Below are 15,310 nucleotides of genomic sequence, written 5' to 3'. Positions count from 1 at the left end.
ACCACGGAGAAACTTGCCGGAAGTGAGGTTAGCCCCCGAGCAACCATCGCTGACTTGATTGTTTTCCACTCACCAATCCATCACTACCTATCCATTGCGGCGCAGATTGGCAGGTACAAAGCGCCTTTTTCTTTGTTTGTGGATCATTTGTGCTTAAGCACTTCACATTCCGGTCTTTGCTGCCCCCTCACAGTGCGCAATGTTTTCCGCAAAGCCTGCAGGCACTGGCACAGGCCTGTCCCTCAACACCGGTTCATCCAACCTCTTGTAAGAACCTTCCATCCAACTGCGCGTGGTTCCTGCCTACGTTTGGTCACCAATATTTTGCAACTCGAAGAATCAGTTGCTTTATTTCATTATGGTCGCGAAATCTGACTCAGATGAGCTAACCAGAAATTGCACAAATAGTGGCGGCGGCACCAACACACAAACTAGCTCTGCGACCACACCAGCAACCACGAGCACTTCCGGTGGCCTCTTTGGCAACCTTGGAGCGAACAACGCAGCGCAGCCAAAACCAGCCGGGGGACTCTTTGGGAACTTGGGAGGCGGCACTACACAGCAATCGCAACCGTCCGGATCGAATATGTTTGGCGGCCAGCAGCAAACGAACAATGCCACCACTGGCGGCGGCTTATTTGGCAACACGACAACCACCACATCTCAGCCACAAACCGGAGGACTCTTTGGAGGAACCGCGGGCACTACCAACACTGCGCAAAGTGGAACTACTGGCGGGGGGTTGTTTGGCGGTCTAGGCGGTGCTGCGGCCACTCAAGCTCAATCCAAGCCGCTCTTCGGTGGCACTACAACTAACACTGCTACCACCGGAGGAGGTCTATTGTGAGTATCTACCTACTTTCTCAATCATCTCAAGTGGTAATGCATCCTAACAAAAAGCCTGTTATAGCGGTGGCGCCACTCAGAACACTGCACAGCAAACTCAAACTCAGAAACCTACACTTGGTCTGTTTGGCAACCAGAGCACCACTACACAACAACCCGCGCAGCTCGGTGGCACCACCGTGATTCCCGGCGTCAAGATCGACGTCAGCAACATCCTCCCCACAACCAAGTATGAGAGTTGTGCGGATGAGATCAAGGCGGAGCTTGAGAGGTTCGATAATTACGTGCTGGGTCAGATCAAATTATGCAACGAAGTCTCGAACATGATTCCTACAATCGAGACACAGGGACAAAGCATACCACACGACGTGGACTTCGTTCAAGGGAAGCTTGAGACCATGCAACATGCGCTGGAAAACGATGCCAGCGAAATTGATCAGCTGCGCAATCTTGTATCGCGCGATGCGGCCGAGGCCCAGGTTGCATTCCGCGCCATCGACACCCTGAAACTACCCCTACAATATCAGTCTACCGGTGGAGCTGGTTGGTGGACGTCTCAGAACCAGAAGACCGATGCACAGACACTTCGCTCGACGCGTAAGAACACTCTGGCCCTTCCCGATGATGTTGAGAGCGATCCTGCCACTGCCACCAGCGTGAACGGGGTGCCTGTCAACCTGGTGGATTACTTCTCCCAGCGTTCGGACGAGATGGGAGTTGTGCTTGAGCGCTACAGTCAAAGTTTGAAGGAGATCGAGGACCACCTTCACGGAGTTGAGTCTACTTTGGAACGACAGATTCATGACTTTGTGGCGGCGCGGAGTCGTGACGGGCCGGCGTCTGGAACTCCCAAGTCCATAGTCAACGATCTTGCTACTGTGCTTAGCGACGTGGAGGCTGGTATCTTAGGTGTTGCCGGGCGCCTCGGCGGCGTGACCGAGCAGGTGCAGGAAGTTGTCCTTGGTCCTCCTTCGGCCGCTGATGGCAGGCTCAACCTCTGAAGGACGGGTTCTACTTGATACGTACTTGCTCCGTCGGCGCTAAGTCTTTGTTTTTCTCATTGTACAATATAATGTTCTTGGCGACGGTGAAAAGCAAGGGATCGTGGCACTTTTGTCTGTTTGGGTTAGCATGGTTTTAATGAGGAGTTCTTTGTGTGATGCAATACAGGGCTAGGGGCGCCGCCGGCATATCATTATGGAATTTTAACATAAATTCAAGATTGATGATCTTTGGACTCGAAGGATCTAATGGCTGAATGGAAAGAATAGACTACGTGTCTTATCAAGAACAATTTCTCTAGATAAGCCTAATGAAAATTGCTATCTGGAGTCTGGAGTATTCATAGTAATATCGAGAAGATGAGGTCCGACGGAGGTCAAATTAAGGCCGGGCGGTGAGGGGGAAAACGCAAGAGGGCGGCAAACTGGCGTGATCGCACCTCATCCCCGGATCCACCTTCTTAGCCTCAATTCCCGTCTTATCAATCAGTCGGACTGGGTTTACTCACTCGGCATCAGTCGGCTTTGCTGGCTTGTCACCATGACATATACGACGATAGCTATTTCTAAATTTCTACGCTAGCTTGTGATACCGACTGTGAGTTCTGAAAATTGGTTGCATCATTCTATCTCGACACCCCATCCAAATGATCGCCTGTAGACTCACCCCAGCACCAGCACTAGGATCTATGATCTGCGAGGCGGAAGAACCCCCGAATGCCGCCCCCCCCTGAATCTAGAACAGCTCCTGCTTCTACCACCACCACAACATGAAACCAATGTCCACGTCTCCAAATGTCGGTGTGACGCTGCCAACTGATGACGCAGCGCATGTACGGGCTATCTGCTCCCTCACATTCACTTGTAATGTATGATCGCGGACAATTCTACTCAGTTGCAAGCTGGGTCGATGTCCTTCCCCACAGTTTCCAGTCGCGATGACGCGATCGGCGCCGAATCTGTGGCGCCCGGGGACTTCGGAACGTTTTCTGGAACCCGTCGTCCCACGGTTGCTTCATGGCTAGCTATCCTGCGGTCTCCGGCCTCTTGGGTGATTTTGCCCATCGATGGTGCAATACATTGTCCGTGAACATCAGCCCGGTTTGGAGATGAGTCTTACTGCTCCCAGCACGTCTGCTGACAATTAGGTCGGGGAATCAGGCTGCTCTACCTCATGCCTATATATGAGCAATAACTCCCAGCCTCTACCTGTATTCCATAATAAGCTCGTTGCAATACTATCATCTTGTGCACCTACACTTGCTTCAATTCTCAGTTGCATTTCATCTATAGAGTTCAGTTTCTGTCTACCCCTCCAAAATGGCGCCCTCGTTGGTGGACCTTGTTCCCTCCCAGGAGCTAAGATCCATCTCTATCACCAAGAAGCAAGACATCGCCGGCAACAAATTTGGCTACCAGCCGGGAAGGACGACTGTGGAAAACCACGAAAACTATGCGTACCAAGACTTGCTACCGTCCTTTCCTGACCTTCATTGGGCACCATTAGAAGAGATCCCTCATGAGGACAGAGGACTTCATGGCGACCCCGACTTCCGAAACCTTCTCCAGGATGCGACAGATGTTTTCGACTACACTCCGAAGATTGGCACGGAAGTTCATGGTGTCAATCTTGCCAAGTTGACAGACGCTCAGAAGGATGATCTCGCCCGTTTGGTTGCTGTTCGTGGCGTGGTCTTCTTCCGTGACCAGGAGGATCTGGATATTGACGCCCAGCGTGAACTGGGCAGGCATTTCGGCAAATTGCACAAGGTATGAAGCCAATTTCTCATGGTGTCTTGAAGCTCATCGATCTAATGATTGCTACCAGCATGCCACCACAGCCGTTCCTAGAAAGGAAGGATTGGAGGATATTCATGTCGTCTATGCAGGCGATAATGCTGCCGACCAACGAGCAATGTTCACGCCTAGCTTTCTGTGGCACTCAGATGTATGTGACACGCATTGCCTTTGCGTATCAGTCGCAGCCTACTGACTGGTAACAGGTGACCTATGAAGTTCAACCCCCCTCGTACACATCCCTCAAGGTTCTGACTGGCCCCCCTCGGGGAGGCGGTGGAGATACCCTCTGGACATCTCAATATGCGGCATACGACGCACTTTCATCTCATATGCAGACATATCTCAAGGGCTTGACAGCCCTTCACTCTGCCGAAATGCAGGCTTCCGACTCCAGAGCCCTTGGACGCACGGTTCGTCGTGAGCCTGTCACGACAGAACATCCATTGATTAGGACAAACCCTGTCACCGGTTGGAACAGTCTCTTCTTCAACCCTGGCTTCGTGACGAAGATTGTCGGGATCCCCAAGACTGAAAGTGATGCTATCATCCGCTACCTCACTGAAGTGATTGCAACAACACAAGAGATGCACGCTCGCTTCCAATGGAACAAGAATGACGTGGCCATTTGGGACAACCGAACTACAGTAAGTAGCCGCTCCCCTGGTTTGGTGACTGCACCTGTTTGCTAACGATTTCGTCAGAATCACTCAGCTTCTTATGGGTTTGCCCCTCACCGTCGCCATGCGGTCCGAGTTGCATCCCATGCTGAGCGCCCGGTCTTGGACCCAGCAGGGAAATCGCAGGAGGAGGAGTACATTTCTCGTTACAACCTCCCTCCTGTCAACAAGGATGGATCCCGTCAGTCAAACTACAACGACTGAAGAAGATTGTCATTCAGGGTGCTTTCAACTTATAAATATTGTGGAGCGCTAGCGTTACTTCGTTTGCTATTTGTTATTGTCAGACAATGACTGCAAGAGCGGGCTCTTTATGCAGACTTGGAAGATTGGGGTCATTGCAATTCTAGCGTCTTGATCCACAGGATCCAGCGAGTTTATCATGTCATTGAAGCCGGAGCGTTGCATGGGCTTTTGTCATTTACTATGAGCGTTTGCGGGGCACGTGGCTAGGGACCATCCTCCTTCCTCAACCATTTACCGATACCAACTAATTCAATCATTACCATTGATTTCTTCTTGAATCATCATCCTGATGGCCCATTCCATAAGCTCTTCAGTGCTACAATATGCCCGGCTCCATGGGATAGCAATGAGCTATACAGACGTGGATCCTCTTGAGCATGTACAAGAGAGCTGTATCCCGATTCCTAATCTTCACTCAAACTCCCTTTCTTGGTTCCGAGACCACCTTCACAAGGTGCACACATCGCTCGAACAGAGTCTTCATCATGAGAAGCTAGACCTCAAGAAAGAAGGCGCACTTTTCCTTGCATCCGCTCTTCGAAAGATCGAACCCACCGACATCGAAAGTCACTGGGAGAGTATCCTGCCGCCATGGGACCGTTACGATAAGCTGAAAGTGGAGACACCACTCTTTATCAATGACGAGGAGAAAAGTCTGCCCCCCGGTGCAAGACCTGTCTGTTACGGCCTCGACGATTTCCAGCTCAGTCCATTGGAGGACGATATCAGCGATCGCGATGTGGTTTTAGCGAGAGGCTTGGTACATGGGATAGACACTTCCGGCGAGAACATCCGAGAGGAGAAGCTTGACTGTACGAAGGATGCATTGCGTTTGATACAGGAGGCTCGAAAGAGCTTTGATCTTCGCTTTGAGAACCTCGAGGATCTAATACGGAATGAATTGGACTTAAAGGAGGCGGGTGTACATTTCTCGTCTTGCTCGCATTGGTCGCATGCTGACTTCTACAGGTTCAAGCTTCACGTTCACGTTCGAACTCCCCTGACCTTGTCCCTGCCAGCGATGACCAGTTCTCTGACGAGGAGGAGCCGTTTCCTACGGTTGACGAGACACAATCCAACTTCAGCGTGGCTGCAAAAGATAATGACGAAGTCTTGGAGGATCCATGGGGCGTGGTTGTGAGGGTCAACGATTCAACACATGGCCGGCTGGATAATACCCTACTCGTGGGAAAGGAATCTGATCAGCCAAACTTGCACCAGGCTCACACCTCACCGCGGATTAATGATGATGTCGAGCTATCTGGCTGTGTGGTGACTCAATCTAACTTACTGCAGGACTGCGAACTCTCTTCCTATGCCAGTCATCTCTCGATAGGCGATGCGAATTCCAGCCATGGTGTCTCTCAAGTGACGTATACTGAGATGACTGATAATATTGCTACATCTGACTGTATTCCTTTCAACGAAAGGGTCTTTACCATCAATACTCCTCCAACTAGCGACGTGATTGTTCAGGAGCTCATCCAGTCCCAGACGACGCTCACAGACTGCAATCATATGCAACAATCGCAATCGAGCACGGTGGGGCGCACATCGCTCTGCAAGAGCTCATGTCTACCACAGAAGCGTAAATCCAGTAATGGTGGAACACCCTCGAAAACGAGATCTCCAATGGGAAGACATAATAAGCTGTCTTCAGGCAATAAAAGACGTGAGACTCTGACTTTAGTGGCCTCCTCGAACCTAGGCTCCTTGGTCTCGTTTATGCAGGTCAGGGGACTGAGTACGAAAAAGTCCGTGACGCAAATTCCCAATTTCGGTTCGCCAGCTCTCAAAGCAAAGGCTAAGAAAAGAGCACCGGTCACTCGACTGCCCGAGGAAAAGGCGTCCATCTCCTTGGATCTCGCTCAGCAAGTCCCTCTTGCTCCACACAATCTCTCGGGTGGCTTGAGATTGAATCTATCAACCCGACTTCTCAGAAGTCACCCAGATGTTGTGCGTCACCTCGAGGCGAGCAATCTTGTCAACTCAATAGGCTATATTGATCCTGAAGAAGACATATCAGCCACTGCGTCGAGTAATGGACACTCATCTCAACGCGCCGACATAATTATAGCTGCCACGACGGCACTCATACTAACGAACCCCCAAGCCACCACGCAGCTGTTCTTACCAGGACATAAATCCAACATACCGGACATCGCTGGCAGCATCAACTCCCCTCTTCGCGAAAGGGTCTTCTTGCTTGCAAGGAAGTATGAGGTCCTGTATGTTCTCATATGCCACAGCAACCCAGCATACAACTCTACTGGAGATCTCTTGCTACACAAGAACATCCTGAAATCTGTGACATCTTTCATCGCTTTCTGTGACTCCCTTTCGGGCTTCTCTAGCGTTCAGTCATTATTGATCCCAGCATTTCCTGATACTATTGTTAGGTGGGTTTCTGCTATTGCAGGCAAATGCCAAGCCTGATATACTGCTTGATGCGTGAGAGCTATTCTGTATAGGTCATACTGTCTTGTCCTAGTCATATAATTGCACAATCTCGGACCTTGTTCAACACGGAAAATTAGAGGAAGAGACCCTGAAACAGTAGTCACATGTTGCAGAATGTTGTTCCGATGTGAGTCATATTGTTCTTTGGTTAGGCAAGTAGACAACGCTGGAGATCCTGGCTGCCTTTGCCCGCTGTCCCAAACCCAGTTGCTATGATCAACTTGTGAATATAATTTCAAAATAGTTGATCTCTCATCGGCGCTCAGGAAATTATGACTCTGGGGAATGGGGGGTCACTCAATATCTGTTACTCCGTGCCAAACTACGTATTACTGAATAAGAACAACCTATCAATGCATCGAGCCCAAGGTTTAGATTTCTAGACTGGAATGCAACAGCTCAACCGTGCGCTTTCGACATAGACCATGTATACATATCCCTGCATACGGCCCCCAAGCAATAAAACCATCCGTATGATTAGCAAAGTACATATATACACAAGCACAAGATACCACCTCCCTCCCTTTCCTCTAAGACGCCGGACGTAAAGTCTAAATCAGCCTGCATGCGTGACACAAGCCAAAGCAACTTGCCATAAATAACAAACGAACCAGGAAGATCCGGTCCTACCACACCAAACCTTGGTTCAACCTCCCACTATCCCTTACTAGCTACGCTACCGACTCTCCGCGAAGGGGGTTCCTGTAATGCAAGCGTAAGGCTACAGCCCCGTACTGTCGAAGTATGGCCTCACGCCCGGAGGCTCCCCGGGATAGCCGGCATGGCGCAGATGTCCTCCGTCGCCTCTGGACAGTAAGTCCCCGTCCCTGTCTCTGTCTCTGGCTGTAGGGGCACCGACAAGAAAAGGATTATTCGGTCCGTCGTCGGCTCCGAACCGAGCGAGCAGCACGCGGTCGTGCGGGAGTGTCGAGGACCCGGTCGTTGGGCGCGTGCTGGAGCCGCCGCCTCCACTTCCGCCACCTAGCCGGGTGCGGTGCTGTGTACTCGTCGTCTCGCCTTCGAGGCTCAGAGTTAGCATCCTCTTTCATGAGGGAAGTGGAGTCTCTGCATGAACGTACGATGTCGCGGGTCCCCCAGTAACCGCCCCGGCGGCAGCGGCGGAGGCATAGCCACCGCATCCGCTTTCTGTTTCTGCTTCTGGTTCTGCGTCGCCGCCCCCTTCGAGCTTCCCGTTCCACTGCGTTGGTGGCGATGCAGCTGTTCCACGCCCTCGCGGTCGACCGGGTACCGGTGCAATGGCGTCTGCGGGGGCATCGAGGATCCCAGTGTCGTGTGCGTGTGCGTGAGCATGTGCATTGGGGGAGCTGCACCTGCACCTGCACCAACACCAGCACCAGAAGCTGTAGCGGTAGCGATAGCGGTAAACGGCGACGGTGGCAGTACGTTACTCTGGTGTGACTGTGACTGCGCCAGAGGAGGAAGAGGCAGCGAGTTCAAGGTCTGATGGACCGAATCCGTCGCCGCGGTCTGCATCTGCGACTTCATGGCGCGCGATTTCAACAAGTTGTACAGGTTGGTGATCTGCGTGAAGCGGGTGCATTTCTCGCGATACATGTCGACGAGTTCTTGGTTCTTTTTGCGGAGTTGGTCTTGCGTCGTTTGCATGTCTGGTTGCCAAGGGAAGTGTTGGTATCTGGTTTTGGTTCTGAAGGGTGCTGGGTGCTTGGGAGCTGAGAGGGGCGATCAAGGACTCACCGGATATTCGTGCTTGTAGGGCGGAGATCTCCGAGTTGGCGTTGTGGATGACCTTGTCCATCTGGGTGTTGAGGTTGGTGTATTTCTCGGTGAGGGTCTTTCCGAGGAACTCTTGGTAGAAGCTGGAAGAGTGGTCTGTTAGCGATGGGGTCTCGAGGAGGTTCTTACGTGCTGGGGCGAGGAACAACGCGCACACTTCCTGGGTGGTCTGGTACGTCCAGAACAGCAGGGCCCGGCCGGCGCATTCCATGATCGTGTTCGGGTCCAGTCCGCTGAGCACGCTCGTCTTGTAGTCTTCGGACGGGTTGAGGATGGTGGCTACCGCATCGTCTGGATTGACGAGGATGGTTTGGCAGGCTGGGCAACGACGGTCGACTGACGTTGGATGTGAAAGACCTAGATTGCTGGCACATTGAAGACAGAAGATATGTCTTCGGAAGGGTCAGTGACCGAGGTGGAAAGTTGAAGGCGCTGCTGGGCTTACGAGCAGGTCGTGACGACTGCTCTCTCTTTCAGCTGAGCTCGACATTTGAGGGAATTGCATCGAAGGTAGAAATCCATTGTTGATAGTTCTCGAGTTCCTTAATGGTGTAGCTTGACGAATGGTGAGAGTGATTGTATGAAGCTGCGCGAAAGCTAGATCAGGAAGGCATTCGAATGTACGCAGTATTGAACAGCCACGAAAGTGTCAAAAATGGTAAATATCTCAGCTTCGACTATATACTGCCAAAGGGTTTATACGGGTATCTTAGCATACATAACATTTCTCGTTCTCTAGCGCATCCCCTATAAGTCTACGGTCTTCCCTGCGCCAGCACTCTAGAAGAAGAACGTATTTCCGGACGCGTCGCGCCTTGTCGTCCGCATCTTCTCCTCAAACTCGGGCCCGGGCTCGTATTCCCGCCACAAGCTCGCAGGGAAAATGTGCTTGTTGCGCTCATACCAGCGTCTATCGACCACCTTCGTCAGGGTGGGATCCTTATCAGCTCCTTCCAGCTGGTCGCTATTCGGCTTTGCGAGAGGATCGTCGGATCGGGAAGCCGGCGGCGGCTTGTTAGAATAATCGAATAACAGGCCACCGGCGCTCGTGTAGCTGGGGACACTGTTGGCGATAAAATAGTATAGCTCGTAGTGCTGCATTAATCAGCCAATGCCCCATATTAACTCAGGTTGTGGCAAGTACTCACATGTGGGACAATAACCTCGCCCTTAACCAGCATCAAGTCATCGACACTAATTCTAGCCCATTCGCGCCGGTTGTCTTTGCGCGCTTTGGATGCTTGGCTGTTCCCACTGACACCGAGCTCGGCTCCAACCTTCCGGCATCTGTCGAGGAACAGCCATACAGGATCGCCCTTCTTGACCTTCACTGTCCCAGCGGGTATATTCGTTCCATCGTAGAAGATAAAGGGAATCAATATCTCGGTGTTCTTCACAGCTTCCTGCATAGCCAGGAACTCCCGACGGAGAGCATCCCGCGCCTCTGCCTCGGCCTTCAAGGCCGCTTTTGTCATCGCCTTCGGTGGAGGAGGAGCATTTGGGTTGGGTGTGATGCGCCGTGATGGTGGCGCAGAGCCATCGTCGACCGGAGTCCTCGAGGCGGACCGCGGAACGCTGGAATCGCGTGGGGTGCCGGCAGCGCTGTCGGCCTCTTCCTCTTCCTCCTCGTCGTTGTGGAATGAGAGCTTGCTCTTCACGAGCGGCTTCTTCTTTTTCTTCTTGGGAGGAGCGTCGCTTCGGGGAGTCGGGCTGCTATTGCTTTGCGATCAGCATCGTGGGGCAGCAGCGGAATAGTGTCAAGCCTTGACTTACCCGTCAGTGATGTCGCCCGTAGAAGGAGTGGCACTTCTCGAAATACCGGCTGAGCTTCTCCCAAGCGACTTATCGTGGGCCTCTCGTTCCTTTTGCTCGAGGACCTCTGCGCGGCGTTTGCGGAAATCGGAGAGGTGCACCAGACCAACCGTCTGCGACTTGAGTAAGTCTTCGGCAGAGACGGTCTGGCTTGTGAAAGATCTCGGAGTCGAGCTATGGCTGGGCTGTTCTGAGTTCGACATATTGTCGAGAGGATCTGGAGTTCTATCTAGGATAGAGTGTAAGTGGCTTGCCGTTCTTCCGCACATGCGAACGACTGACGTACCGGCACGTGATTGGGGACAGACTCCGGATCGAGGTGGTCGAATTGATGCTTGTAAGCCAACAATGTCAATGGCACGGTAAGACCTGGACCAAGACAACAAGCTTTCGATAGCTTCTTTTCTTTGACCTCAGAATCACTTGACCAGGGGAGGGGTTCTTTCATTGACGTTGAAGGTTGGCCGCTCGTCGCGAGCAAACAAAGCCAGAGCAAACAGGCCAAACCCGCCGCCCGTGCGATCTCCGCAGGATCGCCGTAAACAGGATCGCATTTCCGCTACGCCTCGTTACATCCGTTCACTCCATACCTACTGCAGCTCTTCAAGATGATGGACGACGAAGACGACGATTTCTACGATCCCGCCGACACGGTGCCGGCTCCTCAACATCAGAATGGTGCCCAGAATCCTCCTGCGGATAACTATGGAGAGGAATATGAGGAAGAAGAGATAGAGGTGGATGAAGATGATGTATGGTTACGAAACCGCTGCACCTACATTTGGCCGTCTAACTCAAGCTCTAGGATGACTTCAATATCATTACTGAAGCGCCCGCTGATGCGCCACCTCCAGAAGCGTGAGTCGAGCTCCGGGAATAGCTCCTACAGCTTGTCTAACCCTCGAACAGCCCACATCCTCGTCATGCCAATCTACGCGCAGAATCACAACGCCCCTTGTCCGCAGAGTCTCCTCCTGCTCCAAAACCCTCCACCCCCGCTCTCGCCACGCCCAAAGCTGAATCCGCCACGCCCGTGCCTGTCAGCGCAAGACCTGCTGTACCGACTGCACCGCAAAGGCCGGGCTCTTCATATCCTCCAGTCCAAGTGTCCACGATCGACGTTCATGCCAACCCCGTCCACCCGACGACGGGCAAGCCCATCCTACTGACTGACATGGATGCGGACTTTCCGGAAGACGACAAGCCATGGCGGCGACCGGGGTCCGATATCACAGACTACTTCAACTACGGGTTTGATGAGTTCACATGGGCCAGTTACGTGTTGAAACAGCAGGAGCTGCGCAAGGATATTGGGGACCAGAAGAGACAATTGGACGACATGCAGGCTTTCCTGGGGATGGGCATGCCGCCGATGGGCGGTGGTCCCCCGGGGCCAGGCGTTCCTCCAAGCAGCGCGGCCCCTCCGATGCCCGGTATGCCCGGTATGCCGGACATGTCGCCGGATATGATGCAGGGAATCCTCACGAGCATGATGGCCCAAGGCCTGGATCCCGCCTCGATGGATCCCATGACGTTCATGCAACATGCTCAGGCGCTCATGGGCGGCCAATCCGGCGCAGGCGGCGGACAGCAGGGTCAACCTGGATTTGGGGGTCAAGGTGGGGGTCAACAGCAGATGGGTTACGGAGGAGGTTTCGGAGGAGGTGGCCGTGGACGGGGCAGAAGATGGTAGTTAGAGTTAGGTTTCATCAAAGTATCAGTCACCTTGTTACGATAACGGCTATGTGGGGGGGTGGCATTTTGGATGGTTAGATGGTAGGATGGAGTTAGAAAATTCCCAAGGTATATGCAATCCATTAATTAAAAAGAACCGAGAAGGTTTGACAGGTCCGGAGTCGGTCTGGCCGGCTCGGGAAAGGGAGCGAGCGGGTAATGATGTGCCAGACTGGAGATGCTGGGGTAGTAGGTATACCGGGTGGCTGTCAAGTATATGGCTGTCCACACGAGACGATATGCCGTATTCTGTCTTTCAATGTTCAGTGGTAAGCTCTCTGGGGTGACCGGAAAACAAAGAACAGCTTGTAGGAAAAGTCGTGGTGGTGAATCCCTCGGCAGAAAGCAAGAGAGGATGGAAGCTTGTTGGTCTTGGCATTCTGGAAATTTCTCGCGACTCCAGATCAGATCTTCGTTTCCCCGGCCGGCCGCTTCCTCTTCTTCTTCTTTTGCTCTCCACGCCTTGACTCACTTCCATCCTTAATCACTCCTCTTTGATTTGCTCGCTGCCTCTTGTGCTCAGCACCCTCAGTCACATCACCATCACAATGGTAGGTTATTTACCTCCGTCTTTGTTACTTGGAGCTCCGCTTGAACTTTTCCGCCTGTTTCCACCGGATTGCCAATTCCTCTGAGCATCACCACCATCGAGCTTAAACTCTTGAACCTGTTGCTAATCTGTTATTTGTCCACACAGTCTTTCCTCCGCAACGTCAAGAACCTTGCCCCCCTCCTGGACCGCGTCCTGGTCCAGCGTGTCAAGCCCGAGGCCAAGACCGCCTCCGGTATCTTCCTCCCCGAGAGCAGCGTCAAGGAGCAGAACGAGGCCAAGGTCCTCGCCGTTGGCCCCGGTGCCGTCGACCGTAACGGCCAGCGCATCCCCATGGGCGTTGCTGTCGGCGACCGTGTCCTCATCCCCCAGGTACGTTTCGGACATCGCCTGGTTTGGCAGAAGGAGCATCGTTTTTGTCAGCTCCAGCACTTTTCCGGACATGGCTAACAAGGACTCTGGTATAGTTCGGTGGTAGCCCCATCAAGGTTGGTGAGGAGGAGTACACCCTCTACCGCGACTCTGAGTACGTACACCCCTTCATTCATCAACTGCTGCCAACCTGGATTCTGACCGTATAACTCTAGGATCCTCGCCAAGATCAACGAGTAAATTGGACTAGCCAAATAATGTCCAACGTCTTGTTGTCTTTTGTTTTTCCGGATGTTCGAAGCCGCCTATAACGTGTATTATACCTCCCTTTTTCCGCAAAATCATGAGCCTCAGCCATTCAGAGCTTCCTCATTCGAAAAAAACTCTCCCCATTAAAAAAGGCCCGATAACACGCTATGGAGAGCTTTCCCTAGTGTTAGCGTTGGGTCCTATCACCTGTTCTGCTGCGCATTTATTGCCGAAAGCGTGAAATGACTGTTTTTGCATACCACACGATGTACTTTTGTCGCCTGTCAACTACTTTGCTCTCGTCGTGTCTGGAGGTGTTTGTCGCGATGAGAGTATGTAATACGATATGATAATCTCCTCTCTTTTGATTGCCTGGTTTTGTTTTCTTGGGGCGTCTTGTTGGTGTCGTAGCTCCCAGCATCAGATCCGTCTTAGTCGGGCACTGGTTCAATCACTCGTCGCCCGCAGGTATCGCATTAGCCTTCCATGAGACGCTACACGATGCCTGTAGAGGAAGGCATGTCGTGCACAATCGTACGTCCATATTTACGGTCCCGAATATCCAGAAACCAACAGCTACTCTCGTGTGAAACATATAGCTATCCGATTATGTAGGAATCCGGGTCAGCAGCAAGGACTTTACGAACATGACATTTATGCATCACGTCCTGTCCAAGCCTGCAGTGTGAGAACGAGTTTAGGGTGCGGCTGTGTAACAGCAACACTGGAGTGTATGTCATCAACCAATAAATCATGGTGTATTGCCAGGACGAAGTCGTCCGCAATGGAGGTCACGAGGACGGACTCGGTGGTATAGCTCCTTAGGGGTCAGTCCGCACTGGTCCGAGTCAGCACATGTACTTAATTAGAGCATATGGCCAGATTATCTTGGGATGACACTGTCGTTATGGAGGTGGCTGCTCCCTGTTCTCCAGAAGCTTGGTCGTTGCGGCCGATGGAAGGATGGGTGTTGATCGGCTCTACATTTTCAGGTCAAGACATGCATAAAGTATAGTGGTGTCTCTATGAGACTGTGCTGCTCAGAGAAAGTATGATTTATTCTTAAGGATGTGACAGTTTCGTATCTTGACTACAAGTATTCGAATAAGCGTTTGGTTGAGGAGGTAGGAGAAGGGATTAGGTAGTGGTTGTTTGGTTGTTTATTTCCTACTCAACTTCGATACTCCGTAGGAGATATATAGAGGACAACGGATGTGTTTTCAACAACAAGGTTTGGCCTAGTATACGAGCGTGCTCAAGAAAGAATGCATTAGGAGTCAAAACGCATATCGATTTACGCAAGAGAGAAGATGAAGGAAAGACGAAAGGAAGAAGTATCAGCTTCACATCTCCCTCCTGCCTCGTCAACGTCAACAGCATTAACCGAAGGTCAAGCACAGACAAGAAAGTATGTAAGTTACCATTTCAAACGCACTACAACAACCAGAACCCAACCCAACCCAACCCAACCCTCTACCTGATAATGTCAGTAACCACCGCAATTCCCACAAACCCCCAGACATCCATCAGCAGTAATCCTCCCAGCCCAGTTAGTGCCAGTGTATATACGCTACCCAAATGCAAACCAAACAAAACTGCCCTTCTACCCCCCCCGGCCGTTCCCCAAGATAGCTACCTAAGAAAGGAAGCCCTGCCCTTCCCTTCCATCCATCCGCCTCCCGCCTCGGACGTACGGAACCTCCTCCTCGTTTCCCACCGCACCACCACCCCTGCCCGAAAATCTTTTCCCCCCTCCCCTTTATCTTGATCTTGATCTTGATCTTGATCTCTGCAGAACAGATCTCCTA

The 15,310-nt window shown here is 52.1% G+C and overlaps 6 protein-coding genes across 6 annotated transcripts; 4 read left to right on the top strand and 2 right to left on the bottom strand.

Moving 5' to 3' along the window:
- The first annotated feature begins 100 nt into the window (after positions 1-100).
- Positions 101-2,095, top strand: ASPACDRAFT_73985 (nucleoporin FG repeat-containing protein). Its single transcript, XM_020204093.1, has 3 exons — positions 101-267; positions 409-843; positions 911-2,095. Exons 1-3 carry the CDS (start codon positions 200-202, stop codon positions 1,845-1,847), a joined length of 1,440 nt encoding a protein of 479 aa, XP_020060699.1. The 5' UTR covers positions 101-199; the 3' UTR covers positions 1,848-2,095.
- Positions 2,096-3,167: 1,072 nt separating this feature from the next.
- ASPACDRAFT_19759 (TauD/TfdA dioxygenase family protein) lies at positions 3,168-4,528 on the top strand (the record flags this gene model as incomplete). The annotated part of the gene is made up of 4 exons (XM_020198892.1): positions 3,168-3,617; positions 3,676-3,795; positions 3,851-4,291; positions 4,349-4,528. 4 exons carry the CDS (start codon positions 3,168-3,170, stop codon positions 4,526-4,528), a joined length of 1,191 nt encoding a protein of 396 aa, XP_020060698.1.
- Positions 4,529-7,751: 3,223 nt separating this feature from the next.
- ASPACDRAFT_55849 (uncharacterized protein) lies at positions 7,752-9,307 on the bottom strand (the record flags this gene model as incomplete). The annotated part of the gene is made up of 4 exons (XM_020203066.1): positions 7,752-8,047; positions 8,110-8,658; positions 8,747-9,150; positions 9,231-9,307. The coding sequence occupies 4 exons, from the start codon at positions 9,305-9,307 to the stop codon at positions 7,752-7,754; spliced, it is 1,326 nt and encodes a 441-aa protein (XP_020060697.1).
- Positions 9,308-9,436: 129 nt separating this feature from the next.
- On the bottom strand, positions 9,437-11,020 carry ASPACDRAFT_73983 (FAM50/XAP5 family protein). Its single transcript, XM_020204092.1, has 4 exons — positions 10,884-11,020; positions 10,559-10,826; positions 9,934-10,498; positions 9,437-9,880 (listed from the first exon to the last, which is right to left on the bottom strand). Exons 2-4 carry the CDS (start codon positions 10,798-10,800, stop codon positions 9,566-9,568), a joined length of 1,122 nt encoding a protein of 373 aa, XP_020060696.1. The 5' UTR covers positions 10,801-10,826; positions 10,884-11,020; the 3' UTR covers positions 9,437-9,565.
- A 167-nt stretch (positions 11,021-11,187) lies between these two features.
- fip1 (cleavage polyadenylation factor subunit FIP1) lies at positions 11,188-12,420 on the top strand. Its single transcript, XM_020204091.1, has 3 exons — positions 11,188-11,349; positions 11,403-11,455; positions 11,507-12,420. The coding sequence occupies exons 1-3, from the start codon at positions 11,206-11,208 to the stop codon at positions 12,288-12,290; spliced, it is 981 nt and encodes a 326-aa protein (XP_020060695.1). The 5' UTR covers positions 11,188-11,205; the 3' UTR covers positions 12,291-12,420.
- Positions 12,421-12,846: 426 nt separating this feature from the next.
- Positions 12,847-13,865, top strand: ASPACDRAFT_73980 (GroES family chaperonin). The gene is made up of 4 exons (XM_020204090.1): positions 12,847-12,882; positions 13,029-13,253; positions 13,349-13,407; positions 13,469-13,865. The coding sequence occupies exons 1-4, from the start codon at positions 12,880-12,882 to the stop codon at positions 13,491-13,493; spliced, it is 312 nt and encodes a 103-aa protein (XP_020060694.1). The 5' UTR covers positions 12,847-12,879; the 3' UTR covers positions 13,494-13,865.
- Positions 13,866-15,310: the final 1,445 nt, after the last annotated feature.

This window comes from Aspergillus aculeatus (genome assembly GCF_001890905.1).
Source record: "Aspergillus aculeatus ATCC 16872 unplaced genomic scaffold ASPACscaffold_1, whole genome shotgun sequence".
Taxonomy (NCBI): Eukaryota; Fungi; Ascomycota; class Eurotiomycetes; order Eurotiales; family Aspergillaceae; genus Aspergillus; species Aspergillus aculeatus.
This window is presented reverse-complemented; position numbering and strand designations above follow the sequence as displayed.